Source organism: Leucopleurus acutus, assembly GCF_964270905.1.
Source record: "Leucopleurus acutus genome assembly, chromosome: 11".
In the NCBI taxonomy this organism is placed as follows: Eukaryota; Metazoa; Chordata; class Mammalia; order Artiodactyla; family Delphinidae; genus Leucopleurus; species Leucopleurus acutus.
In genome coordinates, this window is record NC_139152.1 from 10,423,782 (window position 1) to 10,448,094 (window position 24,313).

The 24,313-nt window shown below is 41.0% G+C and overlaps 1 protein-coding gene across 2 annotated transcripts; it reads left to right on the forward strand.

Annotated features, from left to right (window-relative positions):
- Positions 1-1,759: 1,759 nt before the first annotated feature.
- DDX47 (DEAD-box helicase 47) lies at positions 1,760-22,500 on the forward strand. Of its 2 annotated transcripts, none has more exons than XM_082849221.1 (12): positions 1,760-1,849; positions 2,524-2,617; positions 13,093-13,281; positions 13,525-13,596; positions 13,815-13,933; positions 15,474-15,545; positions 15,671-15,787; positions 16,341-16,487; positions 17,038-17,175; positions 18,854-18,924; positions 19,502-19,631; positions 21,511-22,500. In XM_082849221.1, the coding sequence occupies exons 1-12, from the start codon at positions 1,763-1,765 to the stop codon at positions 21,802-21,804; spliced, it is 1,530 nt and encodes a 509-aa protein (XP_082705347.1). In that variant the 5' UTR covers positions 1,760-1,762; the 3' UTR covers positions 21,805-22,500. The 2 variants fall into 2 exon arrangements, with proteins under 2 accessions (XP_082705347.1, XP_082705348.1); XM_082849222.1 differs by having other exon boundaries at positions 21,336-21,634.
- Positions 22,501-24,313: the final 1,813 nt, after the last annotated feature.

A 24,313-nucleotide genomic window follows, 5' to 3' on the forward strand; every position in this document is an offset into this window, starting at 1 on the left:
GTCCCCTGGGTTCTTGAAGGAACTTTCTTCTGCTTCCCAGTGACGTCTCAGCTCAAACATCACTACTTCAGAGAGGCCTTCCCCAATCTTGCTGTTATCCCCATAATCCACCCCCCCAAGTTGCTCTCCATCATTTGAAAGCATTTTATTTTATTGAAGCATAGCTGTTTTACGAGATTCTGTTAATTTCTGCTGTACACCAAAGTGATTCAGTTATACACATATATACATTCTTTTTCATATTATTTTCCATTATTGTTTATCACAGGATATTGAATACAGTTCCCTGTGCTATACAGTAGGACCTTGTTGTTTATCCACTCTATATATAGTAGTTTGCATCTGCTAACCCCAAACTCCCCATCCATCCCTGCCCCAACCCCCTCCCCTTTGGCAACCATAAGTCTGTTCTCTATGTCTGTGAGCCTGTTTCTGTTTTGTAGCTCAGTTCGTTTGTGTCATATTTTTTTAATGTTTATTTATTTTATTTATTTATTATTTTTGGCTGCATCAGTCTTAGTTGTGGCACACGGGATCTTCGTTGCGGCACCACAGGCTTCTCTCTAGTTGTGGCGTACGGGTTTTCTTTCTCTGGTTATGGGCTCCGGAACGCGTGGGCTCTGTAGTCTGTGGCACGTGGGCTCTCTAGTTGAGGTGCTCGGGCTCAGTAGTTGTGGCGTGAGGGCTTAGTTGCTCCGCGGCACGTGGGATCTTAGTTTCCCGACCAGGGATGTAACCCACGTCCCCTGTGTTGGAAGGCGGATTCTTTACGACTGGTCCATCAGGGAAGTCCCCATTTGTGTCATATTTTAGATCCACATATAAATGATCCAAAATTTACAAACAGCTCATACAACTCAACAACAAAAAACCCAAAAAACCCAATCGAGAAATGGGCAAAAGACCTAAATAGACATTTCCCCAAAGAAGATATACAGATGGCCAACAGGCACATGTAAAATGCTCAACATCGCTAATTATTAGAGAAATGCAAATCAAATCTCTATCATTTTTATATCTGTTGCATCATCACACTTTCCACAAATTGAAATGATCTGTGATCACTTATTTATCATCTGTCTTCTCCATGACGGTAGAGGTCGCTGTCCTGTTCAGTAGGCATTTAGCATAGCCCTAGCATATGGTAGGCTCTCAAGATGTTATTATTATTATTTACTTATTTATTATTATTATTTTTTTTGCGGTACGCGGGCCTCTCACTGTTGTGGCCTCTCCCGTTGCGGAGTACAGGCTCCGGACGCGCAGGCTCAGAGGCCATGGCTCACGGGCCCAGCTGCTCCGTGGCATGTGGGATCTTCCCGGACCGGGGCACGAACCCGTATCCCCTGCATCGGCATGCGGACTCTCAACCACTGCGCCACCAGGGAAGCCCTCTCAAGATATTATTGAATAAATGAATGAAATAATATTTATAATAAATAAATAGTACTGTAATATGAACATGTTCAAAACTCTATGGTTAGAAGAGGGAGGAGCACAGCGGTTGTGAAAGGTGGGGAAAACTTTCAAAAGGGACCTAAAGGGCAGATTAGAGGTCCTGGTCATCAGGCCCTTCTGCACTTGGCTCAGCTCCGCAACTCCAAACGCTTATACCCATACCTAATTTTTTTTTTAAACTGCTTTTCCGCGAAACCCCTCCAAGCCCGCAGGGGGCGCCCACAACACGCCGCCCGGGAGAACGAGAACTACATTTCCCAGCATCCCGCGCGCCGCCGACCCACTTCCGGAGCCCGCGGACAGCATGGCGGCGTCCGAGGAGCGCGATTCACCGGCCGAGGTGTCCCAGATGGCGGTGGAGGAGGCGGAAACGAAAACATTTAAAGACCTGGTAAGTGTAGATGACGCCGGTTTCCCTTTTTCCTACTGGCGCCAGGCGCGGGCAGAGTCCGGTTGCCTTCGATACCGGCCGCTGCAAAAAACAGCCGGGGCCTAGCTCAGGTTTCCCCCGGGGTGTCCGAAGCTCGGGTTCCGGACGAGCTCCCTCGGCTCTGAGTTTGGGTAGTGGGAGGGCGGCCGGTGCCCGGGAGCCCCAATTTGCCCTTTTGAATTCCACCTCGGTGTGGCAGCGTTGTGTCTGTGCAGGGTGTTGTCCATGCGGCGAATCCGAATTTTGTGCATCTTGGGTTTTGGATTCAGATGAACCGGTATTGAATTCTGACCCAGTCACTGACTAGAGGCAAGTTATCTCGATGCCTCACTTTCCACATCTGTAAATTGGGGATTATGATAAGTACCGCATAGAGCTGTTTAGATTAAATGAAGTAACACAGGCAAAGAACTTGGCTTTGGCCCCGGCGACTGGAGAGTGATTGGTAAGTCTTAAGTTCCTGTCGCAGTTCTCAGAGTTAAGGAGAAGACTGGGTAGACTCACAACAAAAACCTTTTGAATCAAAGCGTAGGGGACGCACATGTCGCCAGCAAGGCGGCCCTAACAGTCATTTAATTATGTGGGAGGTGAGTGTGTGTTTTCCTTTGCTAAACTGTGTTTTTCCGAATTCTAAGGGTGTGACAGATGTGTTGTGTGAAGCTTGTGACCAGTTGGGATGGACAAAGCCAACAAAGATCCAGATTGAAGCTATTCCTTTGGCCTTACAGGGTAGGTTGAAATTAAGTGTGTGGCCTGTTTCAGATTCAGTATGAAGTTACACATATTCAATTAAATACCACTTTTGAGAGCTATTGCTTTGCATACTTCAAGTGAAATAAAATATGGTCCCTAAAGATAAAAAGTTTGTGGCTTATTGCTTTTTTTTTTTTTTTTTTTTTTGCGGTACGCGGGCCTCTCACTGTTGTGGCCTCTCCCGCTGCGGAGCACAGGCTCCGGACGCGCAGGCTCAGCGGCCATGGCTCACGGGCCCAGCCGCTCCGCGGCATGTGGGATCCTCCCGGACCAGGGCACGAACCCGCGTCTCCCGCATCGGTAGGTGGACTGTCAACCACTGCGCCACCAGGGAAGCACGGCTTATTGGTTTTTGCAACAGTAATTCTCCAGTGTTGCGGAGCTTACTTTCTACGAGGGGGTTTGTTGTCTTCTGTTTTTCTAGCTTTTTCTTTCTCAGTTTCTTTTGGCTCTTTTCCCTTTGCCTTGCGGTGTTAATTCTGTCTTTATCCTTTTTTCTCACTCTAAAATGTTACTAAGATTTCTCATCCAGTCCTGAAGCTTTAATACTGTCTGCATCAGTGAGTTTCAGCCAGTGCTCATTAGAATCACCTGTGGAACTTTTAAAACACTAGCGATTTCTGGGCTCCAACCTAGACCTTCTGAATTAGAATTTCCAGGCATGGGACCTAGGCATATATAGATACAAAACTTAATAGTTCTGGGACTTTCCTGGTGGTCCAGTGGTTAAGAATCCGCCTGCCAATGCAGGGGACACGGGTTTGAGCCCTGGTCCGGGAAGATCCCACATGCCGTGGAGCAACTAAGCCCATGCACCACAACTACTTAGCCTGCACTCTAGAGCCCGTGAGCCACAACTACTGAAGCCTGTGTGCCTAGAGCCTGTGCTCTGCAGCAAGAGAAGCCACCACAATGAGAAGCCTGTGCACCGCAACAAAGAGTAGCCCCTGCTTGCCGCAACTAGAGAAAGCACGTACACAGCAATGAAGGCCCAGTGCAGCCAAATGTAAAAAAAAATAATAATTAATTTTTTTTTTTTTGCGGTACGGGGTCCTCTCACTGCTGTGGCCTCTCCCGTTGCGGAGCACAGGCTCCAGACGCGCAGGCTCAGCGGCCATGGCTCACGGGCCCAGCCGCTCCGCCGCATGTGGGATCCTCCCGGACCGGGGCACGAACCCATGTCCCCTGCATCGGCAGGCGGACTCTCAACCACTGCGCCACCAGGGAAGCCCCAATAATAATTAATTTTAAAAAAACTTAATAGTTTATTCTAATGTGTCTTCCCCTGGGGGAGCACACATGAGCACTGGTCAGATGCTCATGGCTCCCATGTCTATATTTCTAGCCCACACTTCTTTGCTGAGCTCCAAACAAGTATGTCCAACTGGTTTTTAGATACTTTTTTCTAAGCTTACTGCAGGAATCTCAAGTTCCCTATGTCCAAAACAGAGTCCTTATTTTTCTCACCAGAACTAATTTCCCTGTAGCCCTTATCTCAGTATATGGCTTTTGAGTTTCCCAAGCTAGAAACCTCTGTGTCAATCACATTTTCTTTTGTTACTTTCTTTTATTTTTTTATTTTCTTGAAGTATAGTTGATTTACAATGTTGTGTTAATTTCTTTCCTTTTTTTTTTTTGGAAGTCGCATGAAGAAAGAAAATGTATTCAATATATTTTTAACAATTTTGAGAATACGTGAACTTTATATTTGCAAAAATGTACATGGAAAATATGATGAGAGTAAGTAACAGGTCAACAGTACTAACACCAGCAGAAACAATAAATTGTGTACATCACACCTATGAACTTTCTACATAAGAATGATTCCAAAGGTCTATAGAAACAAAATAACACTCACGAGAGAGGTTATTTTGTGAATAATCATATATGTGTTGATTCAAATAAATTAGAATTTCATGTTGTAATGCTTTGTAATGTTCCAATTCTCATACAACTTGAGTTTATTATCCAATACTGCTTAGTCCTCTGGAGTCTCAGCAACAACATAGACTTTTACAGCTTGATGATTTTTCAGTCTCTAACCGGCCACGTAACATTTAACGTCAGGCCTAGTGTTACGGAAGCAGCTCTTGAAAAACCACCTAAAGAGGGCTTGAGATCCCCAGGCAGAGCCTGGTGTTTAAGGTTGAAAGGCAGTCTGTGATAAAGTAGCAAAGTGGAGCCTTTGATTTATTTCTTTATTTTAAATTAATTAATTAGCTGATCTGTTTATTCATTTATTTTGGTTGGGCATTGGGTTGTCTGCCTGACAGAGAGCATCCTTCCTCAGGAAATTCGACTCTTGCCCACTAAGGGAGAACAGAATAGTCGGGAAAGGCATGGGTGACCTTTTTAATTTTTCTAATATGATACAGTATAACATATCTCCTCAGAGCTCTGATTACAAAGGAAAATTCCCCACTGCAGTCTGGTGTGCCATCCCATTATTCAGTTTTAGAAGCATAAAATGAGCCTCAAGGCAAGACATCAGAGAGCTCACTTAACACATATTCTCCAACGTAAAGACAAAAAAATAAATGGAAGAATGGAAGGAAGGAAGGGAGGGAGGGAGGAAGGAAGGTCTTATTGTTCCACATTGTTTTGGCTATTATCAGCTTTTGTTAGATGTTTCCTTCTTTCTCTCCAAGGTGTGTGAAACCTAGGAAGCTGTATGTGCCAGACATTTGTCAGGCAATGTGGTCCTAATTATATAGCTATTATTTAAACAAAATTCCAATCACTGATGGTAACAGCAGGTTATCTGCCTATGGCCTAGAGATTTGGATCTATACTGTACTATTAACTTTTATTGCATATAAACGAAAATTTGAAATTCATAATTATTCTGTTATTTGAAATCCCATCACAGTGTACATATCTGTATCTATACATGTGATCTCATATAATCTTTATCGTATCAGTTTTACAGTAAACAATACGATCTTTCTCCCTCAAGCTTTATTGCCAACTTAATGGGAAATGCACTTATTTTGATGACCAAAAATTGCCCCCCAAAATTGGATGCAAATTTGTCCAGTGGAGTATCATATTCTGACTATGTAGTTGACTCAACTTAAGGATTTTGATGTATTTTATTCCTACTTACTTCAACTTGATGTGCTTGATAGCCCATTTTTATGCCAACTATCTGCAGGAAAGCAAAAAGAATAGTAAAAATGATTAATCACGGCATTTTGTTGTTCATGTTCCAAACTGAGAGCAAAAGTTATGCAAATAGAGTATCTGTGCTATTTCTCTGAATATAATCAACAGTAACAATTTTAAATGCCTGTTTAAAGAATTGTAAGAAATAATTTCAATAAGTTTTATCTATGACTTTTTTTTTAACATCTTTATTGGAGTATAATTGCTTTACATTGTTGTGTTAGTTGCTGCTGTATAACAAAGTGAATCAACTATACATATACATATATCCCCATATCCCCTCCCTCTTGCGTCTCCCTCCCAACCTCCCTATCCCACCCCTCTAGGTGGTAACAAAGCATGCATCGCCTGATCTCCCTGTGCTATGCAGCTGCTTCCCACTTGCTATCTGTTTTACATTTGGTAGTGTATATATGTCAATGCCACTCTCTCACTTCATCTCAGCTTACCCTTCCCCCTCCCTGTGTCCTCAGGTACATTCTGTACGTCTGCGTCTTTATTCCTGTCCTGTCCCTAGACTCTTCAGAACCGTTCTGTATTTTTTTTTAGATTAAATATATATGTGTTAGTATACGGTATTTGCTTTCCTCTTTCTGACTTCACTCTGTAGGACAGATTCTGGGTCCATCCACCTCACCACAAATAATTCAATTTCGTTTCTTTTTGTGGCTGAGTAATATTCCATTGTATATATGTGCCATATCTTCTTTAGCCATTCATCTGTCAGTGGACACTTAGGTTACTTCCATGTCCTGGCTACTGTAAATAGTGTTTCAGTGAACATTGTGGTACATGACTCTTTTTGAATTATGGTTTTCTCAGGGTATATGCCCAGTAGTGGGATTGCTGGGTCATATGGTAGTTCTAATTTTAGTTTTTTAAGGAACCTCCGTACTGTTCTCCATAGTGGCTGTATCAATTTACATTCCCACCAACAGTGCAAGAGCGTTCCCTTTTCTCCACAGCCTCTCCAGCACTTATTTTTTGTAGATGTTTTGATGATGGCCATTCTGACCGGTGTGAGGTGATACCTCATTGTAGTTTTGATTTGCATTTCTCTAATGATTAGTGATGTTGAGCATCTTTTCATGTGTTTTGTTGGCAATCTGTATATCTTCTTTGGAGAAATGTCTGTTTAGGTCTTCTGCCCATTTTTGGATTGGGTTGTTTGTTCTTTTGATATTGAGCTGCATGAGCTGCTTGTATATTTTGGAGATTAATCCTTTGTCAGTTGCTTCATTTGCAAATATTTTCTCCCATTCTGAGGGGTATCTTTTCGTCTTGTTTATGGTTTCCTTTGCTGTGCGAAAGCTTTGAAGTTTCATTAGGTCCCTTTGTTTATTTTTGTTTTTATTTCCATTTCTCTAGGAGGTGGGTCAGAAAGGATCTTGCTGTCATAGAGTGTTCTGCCTATGTTTTCCTGTAGGAGTTTTATAGTGTCTGGGCTTACATTTAGGTGTTTAATCCATTTTGAGTTTATTTTTGTATGTGGTGTTAGGGAGTGTTCTAATTTCATTCTTTTACATGTAGCTGTCCAGTTTGCCCAGCACCACTTATTAAAGAGGCTGTCTTTTCTCCATTATACATTCTTGCCTCCGTTATCAAAGATAAGGTAACCATATGTACATGGGTTTATCTCTGGGCTTTCTACCCTTTTCCATTGATCTATACTTGTTTTTGTGCCAGTACCATACTGTCTTGATTACTGTAGCTTTGTGGTATAGTCTAAAGTCCAGGAGCCTGATTCCTCCAGGTCCATTTTTCTTTCTCAAGATTGCTTTGGCTATTTGGGGTCTTCTGTGTTTCCATACAAATTGTGAATTTTTTGTCCAAGTTCTGTGAAAAGTGCCATTGGTAGTTTGATAGGGATTGCACTGAATCTGTAGATTGCTTTGGGTAATATAGTCATTTTCACAATGTTGATTCTTCCAATCCAAGAACATGGTATATCTCTCCATCTGTTTGTATCACCTTTAATTTCTTTCATCAGTGTCTTATAGTTTTCTGCATACAGGTCTTTTGTCTACTTAGGTAGGTTTATTCCTAGGTATTTTATTCTTTTTGTTGCAGTAGTGAATGGGAGTGTTTCCTTAATTTCTCTTTCACATTTTTCATCATTAGTCTGTAGGAATGCAAGAGATTTCTATGCACTAATTTTGTATCCTGCTACTTTACCAAATTCATTGATTATCTCTAGTAGTTTTCTGTTAGCATCTTTAGGAATCTCTATGTATAGTATCGTGTCATCTGCAAACAGTGACAGTTTTACTTCTTCTTTTCTGATTTGGATTCCTTTTATTTCTTTTTCTTCCCTGATTGCTCTGGCTAAAACTCCCAAAACTATGTTGAGTAAGAGTGGTGAGAGTGGGCAACCTTGTGTTGTTTCTGATCTTAGTGGAAATGGTTTCAGTTTTTCACCATTGAGAATGATTTTTGCTGTGGGTTTGTCATATATGGCCTTTATTAAAGGGTTAGGTCCCTCTATGCCTACTTTCTGGAGAGTTTTTATCATAAATGGGTGTTGAATTTTGTCAAAAGCTTTTTCTGCATCTATTGAGATTATCATATGGTTTTTATCCTTCATTTTGTTAATGTGGTGTATCACATTGATTGATTTGCATATATTGAAGTATCCTTGCATTCCTGGGATAAACCCCACTTCATCATGGTGTATGATCCTTTTAATGTGTTGCTGGATTCTGTTTGCTAGTATTTTGTTGACGATTTTTGCATCTATGTTTATCAGTGACATTGACCTGTAGTTTTCTTTTTTTGTAACATCTTTGTCTGGTTGTGGTATCAGGGTGATGGTGGCCTCATAGAATGAGTTTGGGAGTGTCCCTCCCTCTGCTATATTTTGGAAGAGTTTGAGAAGGATAGGTGTTAGCTCTTCTCTAAATGTTTGATAGAATTCACCTGTGAATCCATCTGGTCCTGGTCTTTTGTTTGTTGGAAGATTTTTAATCACAGTTTCAATTTCAGTGGTTATGATTGGCCTGTTTATATTTTCTCTTTCTTCCTGGCTCAGTCTCAGAGTTGTGCTTTTCTAAGAATTTGTCTGTTTCTTCCAGGTTTTCCATTTTATTGGCATATAGTTGCTTGTAGTAATCTGTCATGATCCTTTGCATTTCTGCAGTGTCAGTTGTTAGTCCTCCTTTTTCATTTCTAATTCTGTGGATTTGAGTCTTCTCCCTTTTTTTCTTGATGAGTCTGGCTAATGGTTTATCAATTTTGTTTATCTTCTCAAAGAACCAGCTTTTAGTTTTATTGATCTTTGCTATCATTTCCTTCATTTCTTTTTCATTTATTTCTGATCTGATCTTTATGATTTCTTTCCTTCTTCTAACTTAGGGTTTTTTTTGTTGTTGTTGTTCTTCTCTCTCTAATTGCTCTAGGTGTAAGGTTAGGTGGTTTATTTGAGATTTTTCTTGTTTCTTGAGGTAGGATTGTATTGCTATAAACTTCCCTCTTAGAACTGCTTTTGCTGCATCCCATAGGTTTTGGTCCGTCATATTTTCATTGTCATTTGTTTCTAGGTATTTTTTTATTTCCTCTTTCATTTCTTCAGTGATCTCTTGGTTATTTAGTAGCATATTTTTTAGCCTCTGTGTTTATATTTTTTACAGTTTTTTTCCTGTAATTGATATCTAGTCTCATAGCATTGTGGTCAGAAAAGATACTTGATATGATTTCAATTTTCTTAAATTTACGAAGGTTTCATTTGTGACTCAAGATATGATCTCTCTTGGAGAATGTTCCATGAGCACTTGAGAAGAAAGTGTATTCTGTTGATTTTGGGTGGAATGTCATATAAGTATCAATTAAGTCCCTCTTGTTTAGTGTATCATTGAAAGCTTGTGTTTCCTTATTTATTTTCATTTTGGTTGATCTGTCCATTGGTGAAAGTGGGGTGTTAAAGTCCCCTACTATTATTGTGTTATTGTTGATTTCCCCTTTTATGGCTGTTAGCATTAGCCTTATATATTGAGGTGCTCCTATGTTGGGTGCATAAATATTTACAATTGTTATATCTTCTTGGATTGATCCCTTGATCATTGTGTAGTGTCCTTGTTTGTCTCTTGTAATAGTCTTTGTTTTAAAGACTGTTTTGTCTGATATGAGAATTGCTACTCCAGCTTTCTTTTGATTTCCATTTGCATGGAATATGTTTTTCCATCCCCTCATTTTCAGGCTGTATGTGTCCCTAAGTCTGAAGTGGGTCTCTTGTAGACAGCATATATACGGGTCTTGTTTTTGTATCCATTCAGCCAGTCTGTGTCTTTTGTTTGGAGCATTTAATCCATTTACATTTAAGGTAATTATCAGTATGTATGTTCCTATTACCATTTTCTTAATTGTTTTGGGTTTGTTATTGTAGTTCTTTTCCTTCTCTTGTGTTTCCTGCCTAGAGAAGTTCCTTTAGCATTTGCTGTAAAGCTGGTTTCTTGGTGCTCAGTTCTCTTAACTTTTGCTTGAATATAAAGCTTTTGATTTCTCCATCGAATCTGAATGAGATCCTTGCTGGGTATAGTAACGTTGGTTGTAGGTTTTTCCCTTTCATCACTTTAAATATGTCCTGCCACTCCCTTCTGGCTTGCAGAGTTTCTGCTGAAAGATCAGCTGTTAACCTTATGGGGATTCCCTTGTATGTTATTTGTTGCTTTTCCCTTGCTGCTTTTAATATTTTTTTCTTTGTATTTAATTTTTGATAGTTTGATTAATATGTGTCTTGGCATGTTTCTCCTTGGATTTATCCTGTATGGGACTCTCTCTGCTTCCTGGACTTGATTGACTATTTCCTTTCCCATGTTCAGGAAGTTTTCAACTATAATCTCTTCAAATATTTTCTCAGTCCCTTCCTTTTTCTGTTCTTCTACTGGGAACCCTATTATTTGAATGTTGGTGTGTTTAATATTGTTCCAGAGGTCTCTGAGTCTGTCCTCAATTCTTTTCATTCTTTACTCTGCTCTGCGGTAGTTATTTCCACTATTTTATCTTCCAGGTCACTTATCGGTTCTTCTGCCTCAGTTATTCTGCTATTGATTCCTTCTAGAGAATTTTTAATTTCATTTATTGTGTTCATCATTGTTTGTTTTCTCTTTAGTTCTTCTACATCTTTGTTAAATGTTTCTTTTATTTTCTCCATTGATTTTCCAAGATTTTGGATCATTTTTACTGTCATTACTCTGAATTCTTTTTCAGGTAGACTGCCTATTTCCTCTTCATGTGTTTGGTCTGGTGGGTTTTTATCTTGCTCCTGCATCTGCTGTGTGTTTCTCTGTCTTCTCATTTTGCTTAGCTTATTGTGTTTGGGGTCTCCTTTTCGCAGGCTGTAGGTTCGTAGTTCCTGTTGTTTTTGGTGTCTAACCCCAGTGGGTGAGGTTGGTTCACTGGGTTGTGTAGGCTTCCTGGTGGAGGGGACTAGTGCCTGTGTTCTGGTGGATGAGGGTGGATCTTGTCTTTCTGGTGGGCAGGTCCGCATCCAGTGGTGTGTTTTGGGGTGTCTGTGAACTTATGATTTTAGGCAGCCTCTCTGCTAATGGGTGGGGTTGTGTTCCTGTCTTGCTAGTTGTTTGGCATAGGGTGTCCAGCACTGGAGCTTGCTGGTCATTGAGTGGAGCTGCGTCTTAGCGTTGAGACGGAGATCTCTAGGAGAGCTCTCATCGATTGATATTACGTGGAGCTGGGAGGTCTCTGGTGTTCCAGTGTCCTGAACTCGGCTCTCCCACCTCAGAGGCTCAGGCCTGACACCCAGCCAGAGCACCAAGACCCTGTTAGCCACTTGGCTCAACTTGGTACGAGGGATGCTTGCCAGTGAATTAAGGTGCGAAAAAGACATAAGGCATAAATACCAAAGGTGTTGCCTGCGGTGCCAGCTCTCTGGTTCCACGGACCTCTTTCCGTACTTTGTAATTCTCACTTCGGCTGGCCTCCATTCAGGCCACCATCATAGCTCCCCTGGTACCCTAACAGAGCTCTGATTTTCCTGTGTGTTCCCCATTCTGCACTTTAGTTCATTTTAAGTTGTAGGGAAGAGAGTCATATTCAGGTTACCTCAGGGAAAGGGGGTTATTCTCTAGGTGAGGAAGCCTCAGCAGTCAACTGTGGAAGTCATTACTCGACAGGAAGGCTTCCCACTGGGTGCTGCCCTAGTGTCAGCTACTTTGGGAGCTGCAGCACAGAGGCGGTGGTCTTGGCTTCGAAATTGATTGCCAGATCTTCTCAGTTATGGCTTGACTGGTGACAACAAACCATGGGGACCCATTCCTAAGGTGTTACTGCTGGCATTCTTCCCTCAGAAGGAGCAGTGTAAGTGGCTTTACTGTTAAGCTCCTTGGGTCCTTCTTATGCCATCAGGCCTGGGGTTTATCTTCTTAATGAATAACATTGGTCATGATATTCCCTGCTTAAAATCCTTCAGTTCCTCTCTCTTATAGGAAGATGTCAAAACTCCTTAGTATGGCTGTGGGTTTCCTTATTCTTCTCCCTTTCCCCCTTGACTTCTGTGTTCTGGCCACGTTGTACTTCTCCCTCTCTGAACTCATGCTGTGTTCTTTTTTTTAAATTAATTAATTTAATTTATTTTTGGCTGCATTGGGTCTTCGTTGCTGTGCGTGGGCTTTCTCTAGTTGTGGAGAGTGGGGGCTACTCTTCGTTGCAGTGCACAGGCTTCATATTGCAGTGGCTTCTCTTGTTGCGGAGCTTGGGCTCTAGAGCGCAGGCTCAGTAGTTGTGGCACACAGGCTCAGTAGTTGTGGCTCACAGGCTCTAGAGCGCAAGCTCAGTAGTTGTGGTGCACGGGCTTAGTTGCTCTATGGCATTTGGGATCTTCCCGGACCAGGGCTCGAACCTGTGTCCCCTGCATTGGCAGGTGGATTCTTAACCACTGCGCCACCAGGGAAGTCCCATGCTGTGTTCTTTAAAGCATCTTTCCTCATAAGGGACTGCCCTTCCTTTCCTTCTTTGCTTACTTCCAGATTTAATTTACTCATCACCTCTGTTAACCTTTCCTGACTCTTCCTGGCAGTAGGTTGCTCATTCCGTTTTGTTCTTACTGTATCCTGTAGGGACGTATCATATTAGGACATATTTGTGTATTTCACCCCTGGATTTTGAGCTAATTTAAGACAGAGACTGTGTCTTCTGTCTCATCAACTCCTCCTCCCCTGAATTCATCAAATATTTATTCATGGTCTACTGTGTGCCAGCATTGGGTCCTTGTGGAATAATGTGGAAATGGTGCAGAGATCATTTCTTTGCTATTAGGTGTTTTCTTTGTCTTCTAGGTCGTGATATTATTGGGCTGGCGGAAACCGGCTCTGGGAAGACAGGGGCCTTTGCTCTGCCCATTCTGAATGTGCTGCTGGAGACGCCCCAGCGTTTGTTTGCCTTAGTTCTCACCCCCACTCGGGAGCTAGCCTTTCAGATCTCAGAGCAGTTTGAAGCCCTGGGGTCTTCTATTGGGGTGCAATGTGGTAAGTGTCGAGCGGAAAGGAATCTTCAGAATTTCTTCACAGGTTGAGAATGAGTGTGAAAGGAGAATGGAAGTGTCGTTAACATAAGTTCATTGACCTAAAGGGCTGATTTGGTGTTTTAGCTTCGGGGAAAGTTGTAATTGTAAGGGAAGAAAAATGAAAGTAGAAATGTGTCATTGGCTTTACAGTGAACTATGGAAAAAAATTAAGGATCTCTTTTCAATATTCTTTTTCTTTCTGTAGCTGTGATTGTAGGTGGAATTGATTCAATGTCTCAATCTCTGGCCCTGGCCAAAAAGCCACATATAGTAATAGGTGAGTAATGACAACGGTAGAAGACACTGGTGATGATGAATTGGAGAAAACCTACTGATATTGGGTGCAACTTCTTTGTGCGGAAAGAGTTCAAAGAATGGATTTAATTTGTTGTTTAATTTTTTTTAATTTCTGAAATTCTGGTTGGGAGGGGGTGGTCACTTTCTTTCCGTCCTTTTTCTTAAACATTGCCCTCTCTCCTCAACTTTTCTTGTTAGCAACTCCTGGTCGACTAATTGACCACTTGGAAAATACAAAAGGTTTCAACTTAAGAGCTCTCAAGTACTTGGTCATGGATGAAGCAGACCGAATATTGAATATGGATTTTGAGACAGAGGTGAGCTCAACATCTTTCCTCTTCCTAGAGCATCTCAAAATCTGTTCAAACTCTGGTTCATTGCACACCTGCGTTTGTGGAGCACTTAGCCATTGTTGGTTAATTTAACATCTCTGCTGCTTGTTTCATTCTTGATGCTCTTTACACTGTCTGCCTCAGCATCCTCTTTATTTTTTCTTTCTTTTTTATTGAAGGATAGTTGATTTATATTATTATATTATTTTTAGGTGCAACATAGTGATTCAGTATTTCTGTAGATTATACTCCATTTAAAATTATTACAAAATAATGGCTATATTTCCCTGTGCTGTACAATGTATCCTTGTTGCTTTTAAATTAAATTAAATTTAATTAATTTTTTACTGAAGTATAGTTAATTTACAATGTTGTGTTTCTGGTGTACAGCAAAGTGATTCAGTTATACATACATATATAAATATGTGTATATATATACATATATATGTGTGTATGTGTGTATATACATATACCTACACAGACTCCTAATTTATCCTTCCCTCTTTTCCCCTTTGGTAACCATAAGTTTGTTTTCTATGTCTGTGAATGTGTTTCTGTTTTGTAAATAAGTTCATTTGTATCATATTTTAGATTCCACATATAAGTGGTATTATGTGATATTTGTCTTTGTCTGACTTCACTTAGTATGATAATCTCTAGGTCCATCCATGTGGCTGCAAATGGCATCATTTCATTCTTTATTATGGCTGAGTAGTATTCCATTCTGTATATATACCACATCTTCTTTATCCGTTCATCTGTTGATGGACATTTAGGTTGCTTCCATCTCTTGGGTATTATAAATAGTCTCAGCATCCTCTTTCAAATATAGTCTGACTAGGGGGGTGAGGGATAAATTAGGAATATGGGATTAACATACACACACTACTATATATAAAATAGATAAACAGCAAGGACCTCTACTGTATAGCACAAGGAGCTATAGTCAATATCTTGTAATAACCTATAATGGAAAAGAATCTAAAAAAGTGTAAATATGTATGTATGTGTAACTGAATCACTTTGTTGTACACCTGAAACACTGTAAATCAACTATACTTCAATTAAAAAAGACAGTTGGGCAAAAAACATGTATATATATATACATACATACATACATACATACATACATACATATAGACTGACTTTGATTTCAGAGATGAGAAATACCAAAACCAGATTTTCTTTTTCCATTTCATTTGATTTCAACCTCTTCCATCTTTTCTTTGATGACCCATTCGTCATTAATCAACTAAATAAAATTATTTAGTTGATTAATGCTTATTCTTTACTTTTCTCTTAGATTAGCTCTACTCTGCTGATTTAAACTGTGCTTTTCTCTGACTGGCATTATTTTTTGGTAGCATCTGGTATGGTATCAAATAGTAAATATTCAGTCAGTTTTAGCTGAACTGAATCAAAGTTTTGAGTCCCCAAATCCCCACAGTGATGTATTTAGTTTGTTACCCCTCATCTCCTTCACAAGCAGCATTTGCAGGTGTCCGTTGCTCTTTCTGCCTTTTAGGTTGACAAGATCCTGAAAGTGATTCCCCGAGATCGGAAGACATTTCTCTTCTCTGCTACGATGACCAAGAAGGTGAACTTTTCTAGGACTTCTGTTTTCTTCTTTATAAGAATTGATAAGTAGAAACAGTCACAGTGACAATAATAAAAATAGAGTATTTAGGAATCAGTGTACTACTCTAGGTTTTCTTTCTTCAGGTGCAAAAACTTCAGCGAGCAGCGCTGAAGAATCCTGTGAAATGTGCCGTTTCCTCTAAATACCAGACGGTTGAAAAGTTACAGCAATATTATCTTTTTATTCCTTCTAAGTTCAAGGTAAAGTGTTTGCTTTGATCATTCCTGCCTCTCCCTCTCCTTCTTCACCAAGACATCTGAAAATGTGTCAACTCTTGATTAGCTAAGAGCTGTGCTACAGATTGGAGTCCTTTCTGTTTGTTTTAGAGCTCATGCCGTGCTTTATTTTATCACTGATAAAGTCAAACATTCCGGGAATTCATAACATATTAAACCACAGTAATGAAGTCATGACACAATCCCTTCCTAACCCCATCCTTGAGGTAGTTTTTCTTTTGCCTGCTTATTATGTGGCTTTTTTATGGACAAAGGACCTAGTTTTGTGCTTTGATGTCAGGGTTTTGCGTGCTTGCTGAGTACAGATCTCCTTGTGCTCGGCTTCAGGCTGTGTGCGAAACTCATGGTTCACAGAGATGATAATGATAATGCCAGTTAAGGAGTGCAAAGCTGGCGGCTGGGGGTCTGGATAACTGAGAAGCAGCTGTGGGCTTAGTCTTTTACATAATTTGTGTGCCCAGGACGCCAACCTTCTTCCAGGCTCAGTTACATTTATTATTTTGGCTTTGTGACTTAGGATACCTACCTGGTTTATATTCTAAATGAATTGGCTGGAAACTCCTTTATGATATTCTGCACCACCTGTAACAATACTCAGAGGACAGCTTTGCTACTCCGAAATCTTGGATTCACTGCCATTCCCCTCCATGGACAGATGAGTCAGGTAACTATTCTTTGGAATCATTAGTGGTGAACTGGGGGCATGAGAAAGCTAAATCTTGTAGCAGGAGATTTCTGCAATAGCAACACATGACATTAATGCGTCTTCCCATAGTTGTCCTGATTTTATGGGCATTAAAGTGTTGCTTTGGATGCTACTTCCTCCTTTCAGGATAGCAAGAGGCTCAAATTAAAATATTCCACAGGTAGTTGTCTGGGATGGAAGCTATTGAGTTGATTTATTCAGCCCTCATGGTAATAGTGACTCTCTCGTCTCTGAAGACTTTCAGTAGATTATTTCTCAGTTATCTTTCTGTCATGTTTAACAAACTCTGTTTCATGTTAGTATTTTCTAGCTTTAGTCTTAAATATCTTTTTATTGCTTCCATGTTTCCTTTTGACCTGTGAAGCCTAGTTCAGACTAAGGGGGAAACATCCTTTTAAAAATTTCTCTCTTGGCTCTTGTATTTATTTAGTATGTCTAGTTTGTGTGTCTTGGATTCCAAGTTTTTCAAGATTAAAATTCTTTCCATTTCTTCTTTTCATCGTCTCAGAGCAAGCGCCTAGGATCCCTTAATAAATTTAAGGCAAAAGCTCGTTCCATTCTTTTAGCAACTGATGTTGCAAGCCGTGGTTTGGACATACCTCATGTGGATGTAGTTGTTAACTTTGACATTCCTACCCATTCCAAGGTGAGTCCTGTTGCTGCCGTGACTTTCTAGCCCCAAAGTGCTTTTCTTTTCTCTTTTCTTTTCTTTTCCCCTTCTCTTCCCTTTCTTTCCTTTCCTGTACTTTCTTTCACTTCTTCCTTTCCTCCCTCCCTCCGTCCCTCCCTCCCTTCCTCTTTCTCTCTCTCTCCCCCACCTCCTTCTTCCTCCTTTTCTTTTCTTTTTTTAAAAATTGAGATGTAATTGACATATAACATTATATTAGTTTCAGGTATAAAATGTAATGATTTAATATTCGTATATATTGCAGATTGGTCATAGTAAGTCTAGTTAACATCTGTCACCATTCATAATTACGCATGTCTTTTCTTATGATGAGAATTTTCCCTTAGCATGTTCCCTTAGCAACTTTTAAATATGCAGTGCAGTATTATTAACTCTAGTCAGCATGTTGTACATTACATCCCCATGACTTATTTTATAACTGAAATTTGTACCTTTTGCCCCCTTCACCCATTTCACACACACCCATCCCTGCCTCTGGCAACCACCAAATCTGTTCTCTGTATCTGTGAGCTCAGTTTTTTTTGTTTTTGTTTTAGATTCCACATATACGTGAGATCTCAGTATTTGTCTCTGTCTAACTTATTTCACTTAGCTGAATACCCTCAAGGTCTGTCCATGTTGTCACAAATAGAAAGATGTCATTCTTTTTTTATGGCCGAATACTATTCCATCGTATCCAAAGTGTATTTCTTAATGGAATGTTTTCTGTCTTTCCTTAGTTACAGTATTGGAGTTTTTTTGGTGTGTGTGTGTCCTTGATTAGTTAAGTGTCAAAAATAGGGAAAGCTCTAGATCTTTTCATGCTCCTCATCTTGCACATGCCTGTGGATGTGATATTAATGAATGTGAATGAAGGAGCCCAGGAGAGGGGTTAGAGGCTCACCGTCGGAGGCGTAGACGCACTGCGTGCTCACCTCTGTCGGTCTATCTGATGAGAAATGGCAGCCTGTGGTCCTCAGTGTATCCCAGGGTTTCTCAGCCTCGGCACTGTTAACATCTTGGTCTGGGAATTCTTCCTTGCGGGGCTGTCCTTTGTATTGTAGGATGCTTAGCAGAATTCCTGGCTTCTACTCACAGGTGACATTGTGACAACCAGATATATTTCCAGACATTTCCAAATGCCCGCTGGGGAGGATGAAACTGACCCCAGTTGTGAACAACTGGTGTGTCTCGACTTCGTATTAAACTGCTGTAGACAGGGTCCTGTCTCACGATTTTCACAGTAACTCTGTGTGAGTTTGGCCATGTATTTGTTTCCCTGTTTTATAGATACAAACCAGGGTTCAGAGAAGTTCTGGACTTGTAGACAGTTGTATCGCTGGTCGGTGGGAAAAGCAGATCTGTGACCCAGGTCTGCCTCTAGATCTAGTGCCATTTTCCTCTGCCTGTGCTATGTCCATGGAGATTTGCTTTGTAGATTTGTCTTTATATAAAAGAAAGGAAAAAGGGGGTCAGTTTTGTGCTGTGAGGAGAATAAGAAAAGTGAAGTAGATTTACCTCTGTAACAGACTGCCAGTTCATCTCTCCACGTTCCAACACAAATCTGTTTTCTTTCAGAGGTTTGCAGGAAGAATTTACATACAGTTTTAAATTTATCTTCCAGCTAACTCAAAGTTACTTACCGTTTTCGTTTCAGGATTACATCCATCGAGTAGGTCGAACAGCTCGAGCAGGGCGCTCTGGAAAGTCTATTACTTTTGTCACACAGTAAGTGACCCAACTTCGGGGCAGAGCAATGTAGAGAAAAGAGCAGAACTGTGGGGCAGACAGACTTGCAACCTGACTTCACCACTTACTGTAACAGTCACTTAACCTCCCTCATCCCGCCTTCATTGTTTGTAAAATAGAAATAATAATACCGATCTAGCAGGGTTTTAATGAAGACTGGAGATGTATATGTAAAGAGCATATACTATACTACATATGTGTAGTATAGTACTTGGCATATAGAAGCACACACACAAAAAACCCTGTTATTTCTTTTAAGTGCTGGAGCCAGAGAACAGTGACCATTCCCTCACCTCACAGTATTACAATAACTATTTCTGATTTTGTTTTCTAGGGAACAAATTGTTATGTACCCAGGGCTTTTCTGGGAGTAAGGGGTATGTTGGGTGGTTTTCTACTGGGCTGTGCACAGAAGATTGCAATTAGTTAGTATTCTGAAAAGGAATGATAGGTTCGATATTGTTGAAAGCTGTGGCCCCTGTTGCGTCATAGTTTTGGAATGGACAGACATGTGCATTGTCAGCCAGCCAGAGCCATGGCAATTTTCCTTTTTCAGATACGACGTGGAACTCTTCCAGCGCATAGAACACTTAATTGGGAAGAAATTGCCTGTCTTTCCAACCCAGGATGACGAGGTTATGATGCTGACAGAACGTGTGTCTGAGGCCCAAAGATTTGCCCGAATGGTATGCAATACATTTTCTCACCAGCAAATGAAATTAACTTACATGCAAGACACTTTATTGTGTTAACCCTCAACTTGGAATATTTGATTCCAAATTTAAGATGAGCATACTAAAGTGCAGATGTAGGTAATTTGCTTTCGACTGTACAACTAAATGGTTGAATCGGGGTTTGGACTCAGTCTGACCACAGTGACCACATTCCCAGCCACTGTTCATGTTTCACATGAGGCAAAAAAAAACCTTTGGACTTGAAATCAGATCAGGAGGTGCAGCTGTGAACTGTGAGCTTGGACAAAGTGTCTAACCTCTCAGAATCAGTTCCTCATTGTAGATTGGGAATAATAGTTACCTTGAATACAGGGTTTTATGAGCATCGATCAAGCTGATGGGAACAGCGTAGTTACTGATAGAAGCGGTGGCGGTAGGAGTGGCGATGAGAAGGTTCTAAAGGAGCCCCTTCCAAGTGCCGTCTGCTCTCTGGGCTGCTGGTCTGAGGGGTGAAGAAGCTTCGCCCGTGGGGTGCTTTCTGAGTAGCTGAGGTGTGGGCTTGTTTTTGTTTTTCTCCCCACATGGAATTCTTTGTTTGGTATCTTTGTTTATAAAAATTTGCATGTGCGTTGGGAAACATTTTTAGAAAATACACAAAGGATTAAAATAGTAAGTGAAACTCGTAAGCCACCCCCCGCAGAAAACCATTGATAACGGTTGGCTATTTTTCTTTCCTTAGCCATAATTAGACTTTATCTAATTGTATATGACTTTATCTAAATGTATATCATTTTTCTATTTGAACTAGCAGAGATTCATGCGATCACTTCTTTTTTTTTTTTTCACATTTTAAACTTTATTCAAAAAATGTCATCTAGGCTGTGTCTTAGCCCTGAATCGATTCAGTTACCAAACTTTCCTAAACACCAGTGGCAGGAGTAATCTCTTGGAGTTGTTGCAAGGTCCTTAACTGCCTTCTGACTCATCAAGGGAAACCAAATTGGGTCTTCTAGACTTTGCATTAGGTATATTTTATTACTTTCCAATGTTTTGAAAATTGGTAATCTGAGGGGAGAGAATTAAGTTTTTTAAAAATAGCACTGCTTGCAAGTTTAGAAACTGATATCTTAGACGCTAGCGTCTTAGAATTCTCATGGGATCATTTCTTAATGGCTACAGAGAATTCTGTCATGAATATATAACGTGATTTACATTGATGTGTGTTTATGCTTTTCCCGGTTTTTTGTATTTTAACTAGAACTCTGTTGAACATCCTGATATGTACAGCTTTGCACACTTGTCTTGTTTCCTTAGAATAAATTCCTAGAAGTAGAGTCAATTCTTGGGTGGAGGAGAATACACAGTTAAAATTCGAATTCATACATAATGTCAAACTGCCCCCCCTAGAAAAGCTAAAGCACTTTTACAGATGAGCGACAGTGTATGTGACTGTCCGCACACCTGACCAGGTCTAGGTATTACCATTCTCTTTAAATCTTTGCCAGAATAATAATAATAGCTTATTGTTTTAATCTTCCTGTCTTTGATTACTAATAATATTAACATTTTTGTATCTTGGGATTTTGGTCTTATTCCTTTGCTAATGTGAGGTGTTAGGGAGTTACTTAGTGTTTGATTTTAAGGAGCAGAGACTAGGATGTGTCACTCTCAGTGACAGCCATTCATTTTCAATCCCATCCTTTCCGTTTCTTGCAGGAGTTAAGGGAGCATGGAGAGAAGAAGAAGCGCTCGTGGGAGGCTGCTGGGGATGGTGACGATAGGGAGGGTGCAATCGGTGTCAGGAACAAGGTGGCTGGAGGAAAAATGAAGAAACGGAAAGGCCATTAATCTCTTTTATAAAGACTTGACTTCTGCTTTCTGTTCTGTAAAGAGGATTGAAGGAGAGAATGGGGCCTCTCCCTCCAGAGTGCTGCAGGCCGAAATCCATCAGAATTGTGTCCAGAATCTGCCCAGCTCACTCAGTGCTCATCCCCCTTTCCGTGTGTTAGAACATCGTTGCCTGCAGAATATTTTTGAAGTGCTGATGTCAAGACTCGGACTGTTCTTCAGCTTTGGTTCCTTGCTCCTGACACTAGTAAGATATGTTCTCCTATCCCTTCACGCAGACCTGTGCTTTTTTCAGCTGCAAGTCAAGGACTGGGCTAATGAAGCCCTTGACCTGTGATTGTAAAGGAAAGGAGCTTCTAGATCTAAAAACAGTGATAACTTCCGCAGTCTCAGCTTGTGTTTCGTGAGACCAAATGGGAAATAATAAATTTAAATATTATTAAAAAAAAATTCAAACTCCTTGAGGACCTTTTTGGGTTACAGACTTTATAGATTTAGTAAGATCTTCCTAACAGGTAAGAAACTGACAGTGGTGATTCCATGGCAGATTCATTGGTTGTCCTTAATTTGAGGTAAACATTATTTATGACTTTAAAAAAAATCAACAAAGAAACAAGAGGATGGATGGCTTTGAAAGGGAAGTCCTGCTTGAAAGGAGGTTGTGTTTTTCTTGGGGATGAAGCAGTCTCTTAGATCCCTGAATAGATTCACATCCCTGGCTCCTTGGATTAAAATCCTCTGTGGGGGGCTTCCCTGGTGGCACAGTGGTTAAGAATCCGCCTGCCAACGCAGGGGATACGGGTTCGAGCCCTGGTCCAGGAAGATCCCACGTGCCGCGGAGCAACTAAGCCCGTGCACCACAACTACTGAGCCTGTGCTCTAGAGCCCGTGAGCCACAACTACTGAGCCCACGTGCCACAACCACTGAAGGCCACGCGCCTAGAGCCCGTGCTCTGCAACAAGAAAAGCCACTGCAATGAGAAGCCCACGCACGGCAACAAAGAGTAGCCCCCGCTTGCCGCAACTAGAGAAAGCCCGCATGCAGCAATGAAGACCCAACACAGCCAAAAATAAATAAATTAAAAAAATATATTCTCTGTGGGAGTCAAGTGTGGATGTTGATTGCAGGAAGATCTTTATAAAAATAGGGGGTGGGGTGCCTACCTCGGGGGGGCTAATTCTCCATTTGTTTCCTGATGGGACTCTCCAGAGTGGGTTAGCTAATAGCAGCTCTGTCTCCCTCTGGGCTGGTGGGTAAAAGCCAGTGGATGGGTGCTGTTTCAGCTCAGTGGAAGACTTCAGAAGCAAGCTGAATTTGAATCGGGTTATGGGTGGTGGGTAAGAAGGGATTGGAATTATCCTGAAGGAGTCTGAACTTTCTAAATGGGCAGGATCTCTAACTTAGGGTCTGTGGACCCCTGAGGTATATGCATATTTCTGGGGAGACTAAAAAGGTTAAAAACCTCTTCTAAAGCTTATCTGTTGTTTCTGAAGTATATACATATTATGCTTTGCTAGGATGGGAAGATAGGACTCTAAGGGGAGAAAGGTGGATGATGTGTCTTCAGGCATATTAGTAGGCCCAGACCATAAACTAGAGTCCCAAGCAGAACAGGTAAAATGCCATTGTGAAGGGCAGGAGGCACAGAAATAAACGAATGCGATCTAGTAGTAAAGGAGGGCAAAGCTGCTGGTTTGTATCACTAATCTGAACTGTTCTCATGCTCCCTGTCTGCAAAGGCAAGATTGCAGAAGTCTTGAGGCTGAAACCCTAATCGAGGTGTCTATGAGTTTCCTGGGGCTGCTGAAACAAAGTACCAGAAACCGGGGGACTTAAAACAGCAATTTGTTGGATCACAGTTCTGGAGTCTAGATGTCCAAGACCAAGTTATCAGCAGGGTTCCATCTGAAACGTCTCGGGAAGGGTCTGTCCTTGCTGCCTCCTAGCGTCTGGTGGTGGCCAGGGGTCCTTGGCTTGTGGCAACGTAGCTCCAGTCTCTGCCTCCATGTCTTCACGTAACCTTCTTCCCTGTGTGTCTGCCTTCATGTGGCCTCCTTTTAAGGATGCGATCACTGGATTTAGGGCACACCCTAATCCGGTATGACCTCGTCTTGACTCATTACCTCCACAAAGACCCTATTTCCAAATAATGTCACATTCTGGGATTCCACGTGGACATGAATTTTGGGGGGGACACCATTTAGCCCAGTACAAACCGTCTTTCTGGACTGTTGTGTTTTGGGGGGTTTAAGATTGTGTTGTGGAATACAAGTGGTAGATAGAGTTAATTACAAAGAAAGTGGAGAAAAGACAGGAGATAGGTCTTCAGAAACAGGATGGGTAGAAGTAGAGAAATTTACAATGACATCCTCTGAAATGAAATGTAAATTGTTTTGTAGTCAAGGTCCCAAAGGGTCTCGTTTTAGAAATGGAGAAGGTTTCCGGCCTTTCTTCTTGTCCCATTTTAGTGTAATTCCTTAGTTCTGCTTTCCTGATTTAAGAAACTGAGGGCTTCAAAACAACCAACCAACCTCTCCCCCTCCCTCAATTGCAAACGATTCCCACACCTAACTTTTATGACTTAAAGGGAGTATCTTGCAATAGTCATTAATAATCCTGGCCCAGAGAAAATTCTCCCTTATTTCTCATCCGAATCATAAAACCACTTTATACAGTATTCATTGTATCATGGCTTCATACTAGCTAACGTGGTTTTACTTCCTCTGTACAGAGCTAAAGTGAGATGAGGAAAATGTCTCTGCCTTGTGAAGGGGTCTTAGGATCCCAGTGATGGGGTTCCAGCTGAGCAGGCTATTCGAGGCTTAAAAGCAGGCCCAGAATTCCA